General features: G+C 57.2%; 6 protein-coding genes across 6 annotated transcripts; 2 read left to right on the top strand and 4 right to left on the bottom strand.

Moving 5' to 3' along the window:
* Nucleotides 1-1,285: 1,285 nt before the first annotated feature.
* ACO1O0_004958 (mitochondrial 54S ribosomal mL58 domain-containing protein) lies at nucleotides 1,286-1,921 on the top strand (the record flags this gene model as incomplete). The annotated part of the gene is made up of 1 exon (XM_083194388.1): nucleotides 1,286-1,921. The coding sequence occupies one exon, from the start codon at nucleotides 1,286-1,288 to the stop codon at nucleotides 1,919-1,921; it is 636 nt and encodes a 211-aa protein (XP_083049301.1).
* Nucleotides 1,922-2,296: 375 nt separating this feature from the next.
* On the bottom strand, nucleotides 2,297-3,730 carry ACO1O0_004957 (uncharacterized protein; the record flags this gene model as incomplete). The annotated part of the gene is made up of 4 exons (XM_083194387.1): nucleotides 2,297-2,819; nucleotides 2,882-3,114; nucleotides 3,174-3,465; nucleotides 3,519-3,730. The coding sequence occupies 4 exons, from the start codon at nucleotides 3,728-3,730 to the stop codon at nucleotides 2,297-2,299; spliced, it is 1,260 nt and encodes a 419-aa protein (XP_083049300.1).
* A 1,528-nt stretch (nucleotides 3,731-5,258) lies between these two features.
* Nucleotides 5,259-6,942, top strand: ACO1O0_004956 (uncharacterized protein; the record flags this gene model as incomplete). The annotated part of the gene is made up of 2 exons (XM_083194386.1): nucleotides 5,259-5,485; nucleotides 5,550-6,942. 2 exons carry the CDS (start codon nucleotides 5,259-5,261, stop codon nucleotides 6,940-6,942), a joined length of 1,620 nt encoding a protein of 539 aa, XP_083049299.1.
* Nucleotides 6,943-7,480: 538 nt separating this feature from the next.
* Nucleotides 7,481-8,970, bottom strand: ACO1O0_004955 (uncharacterized protein; the record flags this gene model as incomplete). Its single annotated transcript, XM_083194385.1, has 4 exons — nucleotides 7,481-7,672; nucleotides 7,759-8,520; nucleotides 8,576-8,817; nucleotides 8,895-8,970. The coding sequence occupies 4 exons, from the start codon at nucleotides 8,968-8,970 to the stop codon at nucleotides 7,481-7,483; spliced, it is 1,272 nt and encodes a 423-aa protein (XP_083049298.1).
* A 2,132-nt stretch (nucleotides 8,971-11,102) lies between these two features.
* On the bottom strand, nucleotides 11,103-12,400 carry ACO1O0_004954 (uncharacterized protein; the record flags this gene model as incomplete). Its single annotated transcript, XM_083194384.1, has 2 exons — nucleotides 11,103-12,043; nucleotides 12,106-12,400. The coding sequence occupies 2 exons, from the start codon at nucleotides 12,398-12,400 to the stop codon at nucleotides 11,103-11,105; spliced, it is 1,236 nt and encodes a 411-aa protein (XP_083049297.1).
* Nucleotides 12,401-12,900: 500 nt separating this feature from the next.
* Nucleotides 12,901-14,191, bottom strand: ACO1O0_004953 (CRAL-TRIO domain-containing protein; the record flags this gene model as incomplete). Its single annotated transcript, XM_083194383.1, has 2 exons — nucleotides 12,901-13,379; nucleotides 13,450-14,191. 2 exons carry the CDS (start codon nucleotides 14,189-14,191, stop codon nucleotides 12,901-12,903), a joined length of 1,221 nt encoding a protein of 406 aa, XP_083049296.1.
* Between the last annotated feature and the right edge of the window lie 1,179 nt (nucleotides 14,192-15,370).

The following is a 15,370-nucleotide window of genomic DNA, read 5'->3' as shown; positions in this document are numbered from 1 at the left end:
CAGATCGGCACCTCTTAATCCATCGCGATAATTACACAAAAGGTCAGTCAGAATGAAAACGGCCTGGCCGGAAAAGATAGGACGGGACGACGGGGTGGTGGTGGAGGTCAAGTATGACGGTGGCCTGGCGACTGGGCCACTGACGACTGGACAATCCCCCATCTCTACGTACGAGTACCTACCGTCAGTGGCCACCACCACCTCACATGATGCAGCTGACCTGATGCAATATTCCTGCAACAATCCGGTTCGACCAAGTGTGGCAGCCTCTGGACGGAGGATCAGTTATCTGCAATGTGTTTCCAGTGCTCGGCTACCCCAGTAGGGCGACCATCTTGACCAGATTGGTCTGCTTAGCCCGTGCTGGCATTCTTAGTTCCCGTACACGCAGCACCAGCAGCAGCATTCGTGCATTGAAGGTCACGATGCTGCCCATCACCGGCGGCCACTCACTCCTCGGTCCGCTGTGATAGTGATGGTTCCGGCAGGAAGGGCAAGTGAGGGGCATTCCAGGAGAGACACATCCCTCGATGCGACGATACCTGTCAGGGCGGCGATTTTGTCCCCAGCTGATGACTTGATTTCGCCAGTCCTACTGCCAAATATACTATTAAACGGATCTCAATTTGAAAGGGTTCTGCCGTGATATCATCTGCGGCGAAGTCCCCTGCTGGCCTTCCAGAAGGGACGAAGATGTTCTCTGCTGGAGTTTTTAACAACTGGCAGGTCACGGACTAACTTGCGCCGCTACTTGGGCAGTAAGGTAGGCGTCTATGTCATTTTAGGCAGGCAGATAAGCCCGTTCTCATGTTTGCAGGCATCAAAGGGAGTAATTGAGACAAATTGCAGTGAAAGCTGAATCGCACCATCTGGTTCGCGAAACACTTCAACGGTGTTGGGAAGGCGGGGGGCAAATTGGGAATGCATGCATTGTGCTGCCGCATTCCTGCGTTTGTCTGTCCCAAGGTACGTCACTGGTCCCTGGAGTGAGCTCCTTGCAGGTGGATTGCAGGGGTCCTGAATTTGGGATGAGGCACGTGATCTGGCACCTGACTTCGCGAGGCGACCCACACCATGAATTAGGTAATCACCGTTTTCTCAGAAACTTCATGTCCTGCAATTCGGGAGACTGGTGAGCATCCAGTATTGCAAGCATCACGACAAGACACGCCTAACGACACGGCCTCTCACCCTCCAGGTGATGTCGACCTGCCAATTGGCCTAATTCAATTCGAGTCTCTCCTTTTGTATCCCGTCCCGACTAGCCACAACAAACCAACCCGCAATGGACATGCGCGCCCTCGCCCGTCCAGCAGCTGAGCTGCTCACCCGAGCTCGCTGCCAGGCCTCGCTGCCCATCATCGCCATCCGTGGCCACAAGACGACGGCCCGCACGAAGCGCTCGCTCAAGATTGCTCCCCACGACTCCTTCCTCCCCGACCGCTCCCCGGCCGCGCCCACCGGCGACCACATCATCTACAACCCTCCCGCCTCCGAGGCCTCCCCCCAGCACACCCCCTTCCTCTTCCTGCCGCCCCAGGACCCCCGCCGGACTGCCATCGTCCGAATGCGCGCTGTAAACGAGAGCGTCATCCCCGGCACGTCGACCGCCGGCCAGAAGCTGCCCCCCGTCATGAAGTACCCGCGCCGGCAACCCCGGTACAACCTCACGGCCGAGGACATGGACGAGATGCGCCGGCTGCGGACAGAGGACCCCCTGACGTGGAGCGTCGCCGCGCTGGCGCGCAAGTTTGACTGCTCGCCTATCATTGTCAAGATCGCGGCGCCGCCGCCGCCCAGCCACAAGAAGTGGCTCCAGGAGCAGCAGGAGCGCAGGGAGGCCCGGTGGGGACCGGCCAAGACCAAGGCCAAGGCGGAGCGCAAGATGCGGACGGAGATGCTGTACCGGGGCGAGATATGAGGGGCTGGTTCTGTTATTCTGGCGCTTGTATAATATTTTGTCATTGCGGGGGGAAAGGGGGAGGGGACCGCACTGTAGGATGAGGAACATGTACGAAGGAGGTCCGGCTCATTTGTCTATCAGTAGCACACGGCGAAAATGGGCTCATCACATATGGCGCACAGCTAGATACATGATTGTGCCCTTGGCGGCACAGGAAACTCCCAAATTCACATGGGTTTTGTCATCAACCCAGGCTCACGAGCCCTGGTGCCTACTGATATGTGTTCCTCATCATTTACGCACAGTCCTTGTTTTTTTCCCCTCTGTTTGATCTATGGACACTGAACCTACAGTTGGAAGGCTATCAACTAGATGGGACCAATATACCTTGGGTCAGCCGTCATCCCGCCCCGGAATCACCCTCCAACACCACCCACACCAACTCCTCATATCGCCTCGGACCTCCCTCTCCAACGCCCTCTTCCCCACGCCGCGCTCATCCTCCCACTCGGGGACGCACGCCCCGACACGCACCATCCTCACAATCTTGCGCTTCACGACGCCGCCGATGCCCTCAATCTCGTGGCGGTCGTACCCGGAGCGCAGTTGCGGCGAGGGCGTGCGGTCGTCGGCGTGCCGGAGCGCGTCGATTGGGTTGAGCCCGCCGTGCTGGTTGTCTGGCGTTGGCGTGGTGCTGGCCGTCGTCGTCGTGGAGGGGGATGTGCTCAGCAGGTCTGACCATGACGAGAGGTGGTTGTCCCGCGCATCGACGGCGTCACAGTCCATCTCCTGCTCGCGCTCCTTGGCGGCGCAGCAGTCGGCCTCGCGGCCGCAGATGACGCCGCGGTCACCGTCGCCGATGCCGGTGCCCAGCCCACCGAGGACTTCGCCGTAGTGGCTGCGCCAGCGCCATATTCTTTGGACTGGTCAGCAGGCTGATTGGCCAAGATGGGTAATTTATTGGTTGGAGGGGCTCACCGTTGATACTCGTGGTCAGCGGCACGGATGCTTCTGCCGCATGGCTGGCATAGCCAGACACCTTGGGTATCACACTTGCAGATGGAACGCTGGACCGCCTCGGAATCTAACGGCAGGGCTGGATCGAGGGGAGGTTTCGCGAGGGTGGCGATGGGTGCACGGGTGCAGGGGGTGCAGAGCCGGCGGTGGCGCTCGCGGAGGGTTATGGGTGCCGGTGGTTTGATGGCACAATTCTACCATGTGTGTCAGGATTGGGCTCTATGGAAAGGCCGTGAAGGATTTTGAAACATACGCGGCAGACGACCTCGCCGCAGCGACGGCACTGGCCAACGAGATCGCGAGCGCAGTGCCCTGACTTGCCATTGTAGCCTCGGCCATCCTCCATGTAGTACCAGTTCCCGGCGCGGGCACGGTACCGCAGTGTCTCATCTCGGTCGACAGGGACATGTTCATTGGCGCAGCGAAGGGTGGATGCCATGAGGGCATTGCGGTTCTGGAGGAGGCCGTCATGGATCAGGAAGCTGGTGCGGGCGAGGGAGTCGAGGGTGTTGAGGTCGATGGAGGAGACGATCGCGTGGACGATGCTGGGCAGCATTAGCATGCAGTACATAGCGGCTGTGGCGATAGGGAGAGCTACGGATAGCACTGAAAGGCGCGGGTGATGGCGTTGCTGATCCGGGGATGCTCGGAGTCGGCATCAATAGGCTTGCGGGGGTCATCACCGGCTGACCGGGGCGGTGGTTCGGTGCTCAGGGATATATGGCGGAGACCTGCGCGCAGATGCTGCTCGGCCAGCGAGGCGGCGTCTCCCTGCTCGTCATTGTCGCCCAGATCGATGAAGCGCGCCATCGACGCGGATGAAGGGTTGCAGGGCCGGACGTGGTCTAATGGTCGCAGCTGGAGGGGAGCTGGAGGGGAGCTGGAAGCAGCGATAGTGAGGTCCAGCGCTTATCGCCTGTAGATCGTCTGGTTTTAGTGGGGTTGGGCCTGGACGGACAGTCCGACTTCGGGCGGGGGTCTTCTCAAAGTGCAAGTCCGTCGTCCTGTCATCTGTCAGCTTCCATCAGGTGGCTTGTCCAAAGACCTGACGTTGGCATCGTCAAGAGTTCGTCCAGCAGAGAACAGAATGTTCTCAAGGCTGGATTACGCAACCCGATGTTCTAGCAAGCGAAACGCCACGACCGATGATGCCAGCATTGCGCCCACTCTTCCGTGTGACATTCCGAGTCCGCGCCGCTTCCCCACAATGGGGTCACTCGTATTCAATGGCTTCAGCAGTTCAGAGACCCCAGGCTCAATATTGGCCCGGAGACGGCAGAAACACACCCCGACAACTCCGCCGGTAGTAACGAGTTCATCCGTTGGAATGGTAGCATTTCTTGTTAAATAGGTTCTGTGCCCTTTGCTTCTCATCTGGATCGTTCTTTGCTCTGTCTTCTGCGTAATGGCTCTTTGTCTACTCCAAGCTACGTGTTCAGGTATTTTTTTTTACAAAATGATCTTTCAGCCTCTGCAGATTAAACAAGTTATGAAAACAGTCTATCGTGACGGGTGAGTTCCCTTTGGTCTGTGGTTTTCGACACAGTGGCTGACCTGACTTGTTAGTTTCTTGGGAGGGAGCCTATAGGGGTCAACCCCATCAGCCCTACGAGGTGAGATGCCTTGAGTAACGACCAGAGCTCAGGGACGGAGCATCATCAATGGTCGCCGAGCTCAGCGAACGTTGGCAGTTGCTTCTCCTCGAAATTGGCCACGAGATAGCACATGGTTTCGAAGTCGAGACTGCTCGGTCATGTACTCATGATGCAACCATGTCCCCGCAAAGCGCTGTCGCCATCGACGCTGGGTCGACGTCGAAGCATCCCTGCCACCTGAAGCATGCCGACATGCCAAGTTTATCCCAAGGAGTCCAAGTGGTTCAGACCAACGCGACCGAGCGGGGTTGTTATCAGCAGACCGCCCGTGATCTGGGGCAGAACAAGCCAAATACCGAATTCTCCAAGATGGAATCCACACAGTCAATAACGTTAACGTATGGGGGCGCACCTCGTTTGACTTGTGAAGCCGGGGTACTAGTATGAAGCTGGGGTAATATTGGCAACTCTATCGACCGCCAACGACAGCTGCCCGATTCGTCAGTCACACCGTCACACGCCTGGGCGATCATCAAGTCTGGCCTGCAGTATGCTGCACTCCCTGCTACTGCCTCGGTGGCTCTCTGCATCGTAGCTTGTATTTTGGGGAGGGACTACCCCCCCTTTCTGGTTTTAACCTGTGATGCCCACAGCGAGTCGGGGTCTCGACATGATCGTGCCACTCTCGACCACCAACCGCGCTCTTCATCACCTCCCAGCCGCCGCCCGCTGATCCGCTCAGCATGGACAGGAAATCATCCGAGATGGCGTCTTCGAGCAAGCATATTGACGATGGCGCCGACCAGGACTCGATGGTTGAGCGCGACCGCGACGCAGACCTGCGCTTGTTCCCTGCTCTCAAGAAGTGGCGTCGCATTACCTGGTACTGTGTGGGCATGACATCGGCCATCCTCATGTACGGATATGACTATGTTATTGTTGGCACTGTGTCTTCCATGCCTAGCTTTCAGTAGGGCTCCCTTGACGTACGCTGAACGTGTGTTTATTGCTTGGTACTAAGTTGTCTGCTCAAGGTACGACTATGGGTACAAGTATGATGGACAGTGGGTGCTCCCGTCACTCTGGCTGGCTCTCTGGAACGTTGCCAGCCCCCTGGGCTCGATTATAGGGGCTGCCGTGGGTGGCTGGTTCCAAGACTGGACTGGCCGCCGACTGTCGCTCGCTATGGGCACGTTCCTGTCAGCGGTGGGCGTCGCTATCATCTATGGCTCGAGCTTTCTCGACGACATCAATACGCGGCGCGCTGTCTTCTTTGCCGGCAAGGCCTTCCAGGGCGGTGCCATTGGAATGGTCACGACGACGACGCAGACCTACATGTCGGAAATCCTGCCTCCCACGCTCCGTGGCCCCATCCTAGCCTTTTTCCCGACATTCACGCTCCTGGGTCAACTAGTGGGAGCTGGCGTGATCTACGGCTGCCTGGGTCTGGATAAGGGGTATAGGGTCTGCTTCGCGACGCAATGGGCCTTCTCCGCGGTGCCTCTGATCGTAACCGTTTTCATCCCAGAGAGTCCGACATACCTTGTCCGCAAGGGCAAGCGTGGCCAGGCGTTTAAGGCACAGGAGCGGCTGAACTCACTGGGGCAGGACACGGAGGAAACAATCAGCCGACTGGAGAGACATATTGCGCACGAGAGGAAACAGGCCCAGGCAACCTACATTGACTGCTTCAAGGGAACGAATACCCGGCGGACTATGATTGTTGTGTTGTCCGGTCTCCTCCCTCAGATATTTGGTCTCGCTCTCCTGGCCAAGGCCAGCTACTTTGCGCAGATTGTTGGGATGGAGCCCAATCTGAGTCTCTTAGTGCTCGTCTTGGGCATATTGTGCGGGTTCATCGCCAACGTCGCCAGCATTTGGGTCCTATCAAAGGTTGGACGTCGGTGGCTTACCTTGGCCAGCCTCGCCGCTGCGACGCTCATGTGGGGCACGATGGGCATTTCTGGCATCTGGTCCGGCCAGGCCACTGTATGGTATGTTGATCGTCTTCCTAAACACACGACTATGATGGGCTTACAGAGATGCAACAGGTATACTGCCGCGATGCTGATTCTAGTCATCGTGGTCTGCGGTCTGGGCGTGTGGCCCTGCTCGTATGCCATTGGGGCCGAGACATCGGCCCTGCACATGCGCGCCAAGACGATGGGTATTGCCTGGCTGACGGCCGGTGCCAGCGCTGCGATATTTGGATTCGTCCTCCCGTACATCTTCAACCCGGACGAGGGCGACCTCGGGGCCAAGACTGGGTTCGTCTACGCCGGGCTGTGTGTGCTTGGATACGTGGCTACCTTCCTCTATGTGCCTGAGATGAAGGGTCGTACGCCCGCCGAGATTGACCGCATGTTTGAGCTGAGGCTCCCCGCGAGGAAGTTTAAGACTTGGGAGAGCGAAACCACGCGGCCTTGATATTTTTGCTGTATGTTCTTTTTTTGTAGATGATGAGGAGACGGGGTGCAGGCCTAGGGGCATTCTTCAGCATACATAGTAAGAGCCAACTGAAACAAAGAAGTCTAGTACTCACTAGCTATATTTATTGTTCCTAAACGAGCGTCTATTAGTGCAATCGGACAAAATGCTTTCGAAATGCCTCTCGCCGCTTACTATATTGTCGGCCTGGGACTTTACCCCAATGGCAAGACCCAGTGGACTTTAGTAGTGACAACCAGCTTTAGGGTTTCAAGAGTCCACGAGCTCGGTGAACTATCCCAATGTTGTTATAGACCAATTCACAGACACATGAGATGGAGCTTTCGTACTAGATCAAGCTCTTAACCTGCACAATACATGGCAAGTACTATCTGAACTCAAAGACCAGTCATCCGAAGATCCTGAATACTAGTAATATGTACCGAGTATTCACACTTTTTGTTTTTTGTTCCTTTCAAAAAAGACAAACTCCATGCTACCAAAATTCCAGAAATGATAACCCAAACCCCCCTCCCTGTTATAATGCGTGCGGGCTGGTTCCTCTTGAGTGCACATGGTACGATTTGGTATCGCTATGTGTCTCTGACAGGACAATGCCCGTCATGGCCTCTGGCGGCGGCGGTTTCGCCACTGCATTCTTGATCAGCTCCACCCAGCCCTGCACCATGGACCATCTCCCAAGGAACAAGAACATCCACAGGCCATTCATCTGCCGAGAGAGTCAGCAGGGGTTACATTTGCGGAGGCATCATCGTCATCGCTCAGGGGTTAAGGGGCCGCCCGGGGAAAACTCACCGAGAGCAGAATCGTCGTGGCCACGAGCGTCTCCTGGCCTATAATGTGCTTGGCGATCTTGCTCATGCACTTCATCTTGTCGCCCTTCTCGATGACGAGGCAGGTCCCCCAGTCGTTGGCGACCTGGGGCCGGTGCGTCACGCTGCGCACGACGTTGTCCTGGAAGGCGAAGACGACGGCGTAGAAGATGACGGTGGCGAGGATGATGGACACGACGGCGATGCCGCGCCACTGCAGGGCGACGACGCGGTGGATGCGGCGGTACAGCTGCCGGGGCCCCAGGCGCGTGGCAAAGGTGCTGACGGAGGCGCCCGAGGGCGTGGGCCGCGGGTCGGTGAGGACGGCCAGGTAGACGCGGATGCAGTAGGCCAGGGTGGCGAAGGCGATGATGACGGCCAGGCCGATGAAGACGAGCAGGGGGATCCAGAAGACCTCCATGCTGTGGACGTGGTTGGTGTAGCAGGTGGAGCCGAAGCGGAACGACACGCCGTTGAGGACGAAGACGAGGGTGCCGCCCACGGCGGGGATGCCCCAGCCGGCGGCGCAGGCCCAGAGCATGAAGGTCCGGCTGTCCGGGACGCTCCAGCAGATCTGGAGGTGCAGGCTCAGGGACCGGAGGAAGAGCCACATGACGCCGGCCCAGCCGCCGAAGTGGATGCAGGCGCCCGAGATGGCGCAGACGGGGCTCGTGTGCATGTCGTGGGGGGTGATGGTGTCGTAGCACTGGTCAGGCCGGGCAGCGAGGGGGATGATGAAGCCCAGCTATACATATTAGCCACCTATGGGCATGTCATGCCTGAGGATATGTATAACTTACGTTCATGAGAAAGGCCGTGGCCGTCAGGTGCACGCTCAGGTAGTGACGAGACGTCTTCTGCACCGGGAGGAAGGCCCATGATAGACAGAGCCACAGGCATGCCACCGTGGACGCCACGGCCACCCACCCAGCGGCATCGACGTAGCTATCGAAGCTGTCTGCGTAGACCCAGTCGGTCATGGGACACGGCAGACAGCATTTGAAGTCTGGCCCCAGCTCCTGGCACAGCCGGCCCTCGGCATCTGAGGTTTGTTCCTCTGTCAGAACGTGTACTTGTTGGATATCTCGAGAACTCGAGGGAGCGGGCACTATGACTTACATCCGCCTTTAACGTCAAACAGCTGGGCGTTAAAGAAGGGCTCCGGGCATTGCAGAGTGGCGTTAGAGTTGGCCATGGGGAGCAATGTTCAATATTGGCAGCACGTGGGCGTGAAACGTCTCCCCCGGGGAACACCGTCGTGCCAGACACTTCTGCACAACTTGTTTCAAGAATAACACAAGATGGAGAGCATGGCGGCATGAGGCAAGGGGAGTAGGGATGGGAAGGCAGGACAGAGATGCATTCTCCGGTCCTTCATATAACGAGAATTCGCCAGTCGACAGCCCGCCTGATCCGGACGAGGGGATCTGCCCGTTCTGCCCGTCTGGCACGGGTGATCCCAGCCCATGATGCATCCCATCCAGGCCCCATCCCCATCATCCCAGCCCGCTCCCGCCCGCATCCGTCTTCCCCTTCCCCACGGGGAGAAACCCTGTCGGGTTGTCAAGCTGTCGCATCGACACATCCCGGTCGGTTGGCGGACTTTGGCGCAATGGAACAGCGGGCACAATTGGGCCGTCACAATTGGCTGCCTGTGCACAACTCGAGCCCCCAAGAATGCACAGTTCTGGGGGGGAGGATGACAACTTACACATTGGTTGAGCCGAGGCTGCACACATGTGAATGCGGCGCTGCTTACATAGTTACCACGCCAAGCACTTTTTTTGTGCCAGAACAGACGTCGACAGCCGCAAGCACACATGCAAGAAGAAACCGATGGCCGGGAACCTGTGGTCTTGTAAGGGAAATGTTTGCTGGGAGGGTTGCAGCGGCGGCCGCTCTCCGCCTCGCCTCGCCGTGTTATATTCTTGCTCCTTGACATTGATGTTACTGAGGAGAAGAACATTGAACCCGGAGTCACGCTGTCCATTTCTGTCCCGCATGCTGCCGACGGAGCTGAAAGGGTCGCAAAACATACAGGACGGGATGGGGTCGAAGTTTCATGTTCAGACAGAGACAGCGAGGTACCTCAATGGTAATATGCTGCTGCCCGGATATCGCACACGAGGCCGCTGTCAGTCAATGGCCACAGAGGGCGTTGGCCATGATTTTCGCCAATGCAACTCTGTGATATTGGGGAATTCGTGAAAATCCCAACGGAGAGGCACGTAATACGAGCATTAAGACAATCATTTATGAACATCGGTTCCCCCAGCCGTAAACACTTGACAGCAGACAGGGTAGTTTCCGTGGCGGTGAGTGGTGCGGCGACGGTGCCTGGCCCCTGGCATGGCATGTCGTGGAGTCTCACATGGGGTTCACGCGTCTGACTGAGCACAGAATGTCATGATACCCCGGTTGTGCAAGGGACAGTCCTCGATGCATATGCATCCTGCGGCCCTGCGGCATCCCTCCGCTGTGAGGTGAGACCAGACATGCCGCTGCTATTATCACATGGCGCTGCGACATTCTGGGTCTGCCTCGTGTCCGAGTTCCGATGAGGCCCTTGTGGGGGACGGGCCATGGTCAGGTGTGCTGTGTCGATTCATGAATTTCAAGACGGAGTGTCACAAAGGATCAAGAAGATGTCGTTTGGAGGGGTAATGGCATTTCACATCGTACTCTTCCCAATGTCGAGCATGTGAAACGATAATGGCCAAGGCGGGGGAGGGAAAAGGGACCCACGGCGGCAGCATCAGTCCGTAAGCGATGGCCGATGGGTAGGGGGCCGTGAGGCTGTGAGCCTGTGGCAGCCTGTCAATAACAAGAATGTATTATTGTGACATGGTCCGGGTTCGATTCTCCTGGCATTCCTGGGACAGATGCGTCTCTTCGACAAGCACGTGGTTCATGTCATACTCGTATCTTGGCCTGTCACCAGTTCACCGGGGTTTTGCTCAGTCCGACGTCCGATTCTATATACGGCGAAGGCTAACCCTCCTTAAGATCCCGGGTCTCGATAATGAACCGCCGACAGTCCGCCTATGTAATTTCCACCTCGTCGGAAATTTTGTATTATGCCTGGAAGCTAATGTGCGCGTATTCATGAATCTCGGTGCAGAGTATAGGAACTCAGCTCTCCTGCAAAGGCCAGGAACCCCCAGCACTGGAGAGCAAGGATACCACTTAGGTTTAATTACAAATAGATCCAGATGGCAGTAATAAATGCTAATGTAGAAATGGCCACCAAGAAGAAACATGGGTACGCACGGCGATGGATCATCTGGCCTGTATCAACAGGTCGTCTCATCCTACTACACCTGCCAACTACAGCTTCGACTGGCCATTCCCCGGATATTGAACACGCCGTAGCATCGACCTCTGCAGATCCGCCACGCGCTTCACACCCGTGAACCCCATGGTGAGGTCCAGATCGGCCAGCAGCCCCGCCAGCACCGCCTCAGCACCCGCCTGGCCGTTGATGCCGAGGCCGTAGACGACCGGCCTACCCACGAGGACGCCTCTGGCTCCCAGGGCCAGCGCCTTGACCACGTCTGCCCCCGTTCGGATCCCCGAGTCGAACAGCACCGTGATCCTGTCGCCCACCGCGTCCACAATCTCCGGGAGCACCTCGATGCTCGCCACCGCCCCGTCGAGCTGCCGCCCGCCGTGGTTGCTCACCACGATGCCGTCCACGCCGTGCTGCACCGCCAGCTGCGCGTCCTCGACGCTCAGCACGCCCTTGAGCACGATCGGCCCGTCCCCCCAGTGCCTGCGCAGGATCCGGAGGTCCTCCCAGCTGCGCGCCGTGCCCGAGAAGCTCTCGCTCGTCCAGTACAGCGCGGCGCCGACCCTGTTGTCCTCGGGCGAGTCGCCGTCGCTGCGCTCGGCAAACTTGCGCCGGAAGACGGGGTCGCGGAAGCCGACCTCATCGCCCTCGCCCACGACAAAGGGCACGTTGGCCGTGTCGAGGTCGTGCGGCCGCCAGGCGAGCGTCCACGTGTCGAGCGTGACGACCAGCGTGGTGTAGCCGCTGGCCCTGGCGCGCCTGAGGATCGAGGCGGTGATTTCCTCGTCTGTGGGCCAGTACAGCTGGAACCACTTGGGGCCCGGGTCGCTCCCCTGGGCGAGCTCTTCCATCCCCGTCGAGGAGGCGGTGCTGAGGGTGAAGGGCACGCGCAGGGCGGCGCAGGCGTTGGCGGTGGCCATCTCCTTGTCTGGGTGGTACAGGGACTGGATGCCGATGGGGGCCATTATCACGGGGGTGCCTGTGTCCGGATGTTGGTTGGTTGTCATGGTTTCAGGTTGCAGTGAATAGCCGGATGCTTACTGTATTTCTGCCCGAACAGCGTGACGCTCAGGTCCCGTGGCGTCGTCGGCTTGAGCACACTGGGGATAATGTTCCACTGGCGAAAGGCCAGGCGGTTCGCGTCCATGGTGGCAGACTCGCCGGCGCCGCCCTTGATGTAGTCCCAGCCCTTCTTGGGCATCACCTTCTTGGCCTGCTCCTCGAGGAGGTTCGGGTTCGTCGTCACCATAGGGAGCTCCGCGCCTATTATGCCACGCTGTATGACCTCGCGGAGGTAAGCCGCGTAGGGGATGTTGTCATCATTGTCGTCGGCCATTTTGGATGGCGGTGATGGAGTTGCTGATGGAATGGATTCTAGTTGTCTCCAGTTTGGAGTCTGAGTCTGGACTGTGGAGAAGATGGAGAAGGACGGCATTCAAGTCCGGGGAGGCCAGGGATCCAAGTTCCACACGTCAGATGGTCACTCAGATGATCAGATCTGTCCCGTGGTGGTAGTGGTGGGGTTACTGGGGTTACTGGGGGTAATGCCTCGGTTGCGATAATACCCTACGGGAATGTCCCAGTGTCCATTTCGTCATGGCTTCTAATGAATGGCGTTGATGGAACGGTATCATTTTCGGGTTGAATCTGCGGCAAGCTAATTTATGGTGGCCTTGAATCTTGATGAGAAACTCTTTATGATCACTGGTCTTCATGATCACTAGTAACCACATAATCCAGGCACAGGGCAAACCGTACAACTGCACAAGCATCGCTAATATTGATCAGAGGACCAAAGAAATACATCGCTCAGAATACCGGCAAAACATCTAGGGCTCATGCACCGTTGGTCTTGGCACCATTGGCCTTGGCTGTTGTCGCCCCCTTAAAGTCCACCTCGCCCTTGTCGTTGACAACGCCTACCCGGTAGAGGTACGTCGTCGCCCTAATGTACGGGTCGAGCTCCCAGTAGTTGGACTTGAGCCTCTCAATAATCTCGTCCCGCTTGTCCGACTTGGCTTTACCCTCCTCCGACCTGGCGCCCAGAGCTGCCCATGCCGTCGTCTCGACAGCCAATTCCTGGAACAGCTTCACCCGTGCCTCGTCGATGGGCGCCCGTTCTTCTTGATTGCCCAACTTGGGATTCTCCCCAGGGACTGGCTCGGGGTAGTAGTAGTCCCAGTCGTCATCACCGCCGTAGAATTTCTGCATATTTGACTTGTCGATAAAGCGCGCCATGTCGTTCTTACCGCGGGTAAAGTTGATCTTGGACGCAATCACGGGATCTAGCCAGCCCTTGATCATGTTCCACAATCCTGTCAGAGGTCAGATATCTGAAGCACAAATTTACTGCTGGGAGAAATATGAAATTGAGGGATAACCCACCCCAAAAGACAAAGGGTGCGTTGTGGATGAGCACTAGACCTAGCGTCTCTGGATACTTGGACTCAAAGACCGTAATGAGAAACTTGACCACATGGAAATCCATATTCTTCAGCCCGAACCCCGTCATATCAAATATGAGACAGGCCTCATCGTAGGGAGGCTGGACCAGGACACGGATGCTCTCGATATTATGAAGCACATACTCCTCCATGCACTCCGACGACTGCGCATAGGGATCATGCAGCTTCACCCGGATGATGTACACAGGCCGCCCAGCCTTGTCGGTGCCCCGGACGTAGCTCTTCCCCGAGCGGTACTGCTGGATAAAGGTCTTGTCGTCGGCCGTCTGCTTGTCCTTGTCCTTGAGCGCGACGCTCTCGCCCTTGAAGACGAGGTCCGAGTCGACCTTGCGGTGGTGGCGCCAGTCGACGGCCGAGATCATCATGGTGACGCCCTTCTCGACGTCCCACTTGCGGGCGCGCAGGAACCGCAGCACGAGCCCGTCCGGGTGCTCGGCGCGGAACGACGCCCACATGTTCTTCCTGAAGCCCTCGGGTGTCTTGTCCGTCAGGTGGTGCCGGAACTTGTCGCTGTGGTCTGGTATCGAGCAGAACTTCCCCGTGTCGAGGCCTTCGATGCCGCACAGGCGGAGGAGATGCACCCATGCCTCCTGTAGCTTTACCTCCTCCTCAGGGGTGAGGTTGCCCAGGGTGCCGGGCTTCTTGGAGAGTTCAGTCTCCATCTTTGGATATGTTTGTCGAGGGCCGGGGAGTTGGAGAGCAAACGGGGCGAGGTTGACTTTGGACATGGATTTAAATCATGCCTGAGGCGCAGCTGGCCTTTTATACGTGTTTCAATTTCTTATACGGGGACATGGAGACGTGATTCTCGTTCATCCTTGGCATGGATGACGCAGTTGTCCGAAGGTGGGCTCGGAAGCTTATACCTGAAGGGGAACAGCGCATCCCTATTCCGCACATCTGGAGAACCAGATCAGCCCTAGTTCGCAAGATTGGTCTCAAGAGGGTCAGAACAGCATTGACATCCACCTTTAACGGTGTCTCTCCCCCATACTCGTAGCCCCATGGTGGCATCGCTGCAAGGTTCGCACAGCCCCGCACGATCTGTCTGATCTGACCTAACCCACCATAATCACAACCCCATGGTGGGGTGAACCTGGGGATGAGGGCCCAAGGCGGGGTAGATGCGATTCCGAGTTCGGTTCCCACATCGTGGGAGTCTTGGAGGCAGATGGGGGAGATCAGACATCGATAGTGCAGTCATGGTTCTCGGACCTCGGTTGAGCTGCCGGTCGCCAAACCATCATCAGCTAGCCATGCCTCCAGGGTACAACTTTGTCCAGCAATGCGGCCCATTATATGGGAACTGAAATTGAAACTGAAACTGAACAACTTATGAATTGGCCAAAGTTCATGTCGGCGGCTATCGGTTGTTGCCACTGTGCTGGGGATCTAACATCAGTGCCAGGGCCACGGTGTATGCACGTGCACGTACATATATCATGGGTGGCTGCGACGTCGCCAATCCTTCTCTTGAATGACATTGTAGCGGCTCATTTTGTTACCAGGAGAGTGAAAAGGGTCGCATCCAGCCAGGTTGTTTGAAGCTGTAAAAATGGAAGAACATATCCGAGGCGGTACTAGTATAGTAGCCCCTAGAATAATATGTACTGACTGACAACACGCCATGCTATCGAAGGGCTGTTCAACCGTGTAGAAGCCTTGGTGGAAGTATGTATTGATGCAGGGACTAAAGCCCTGACAATGTCTCACAGTGCTCCGTTGCTTCATTTGTATATGGTAGCATAACGGTTGATGCCGAGGTTGGTCATAGACATGTAGTGTTAGGCGGCTGTGAGACTACGTCTTCGAGAGAACCAACATCTCCGAGGCCGTACGTT

Source organism: Amphichorda felina, assembly GCF_050947745.1.
Source record: "Amphichorda felina strain 45539 chromosome Unknown scaffold_5, whole genome shotgun sequence".
Lineage (NCBI taxonomy): Eukaryota > Fungi > Ascomycota > Sordariomycetes > Hypocreales > Bionectriaceae > Amphichorda > Amphichorda felina.
The sequence above is the reverse complement of the archived record's forward strand: the minus strand, read 5'-3'. Positions and strand labels throughout refer to the sequence as shown.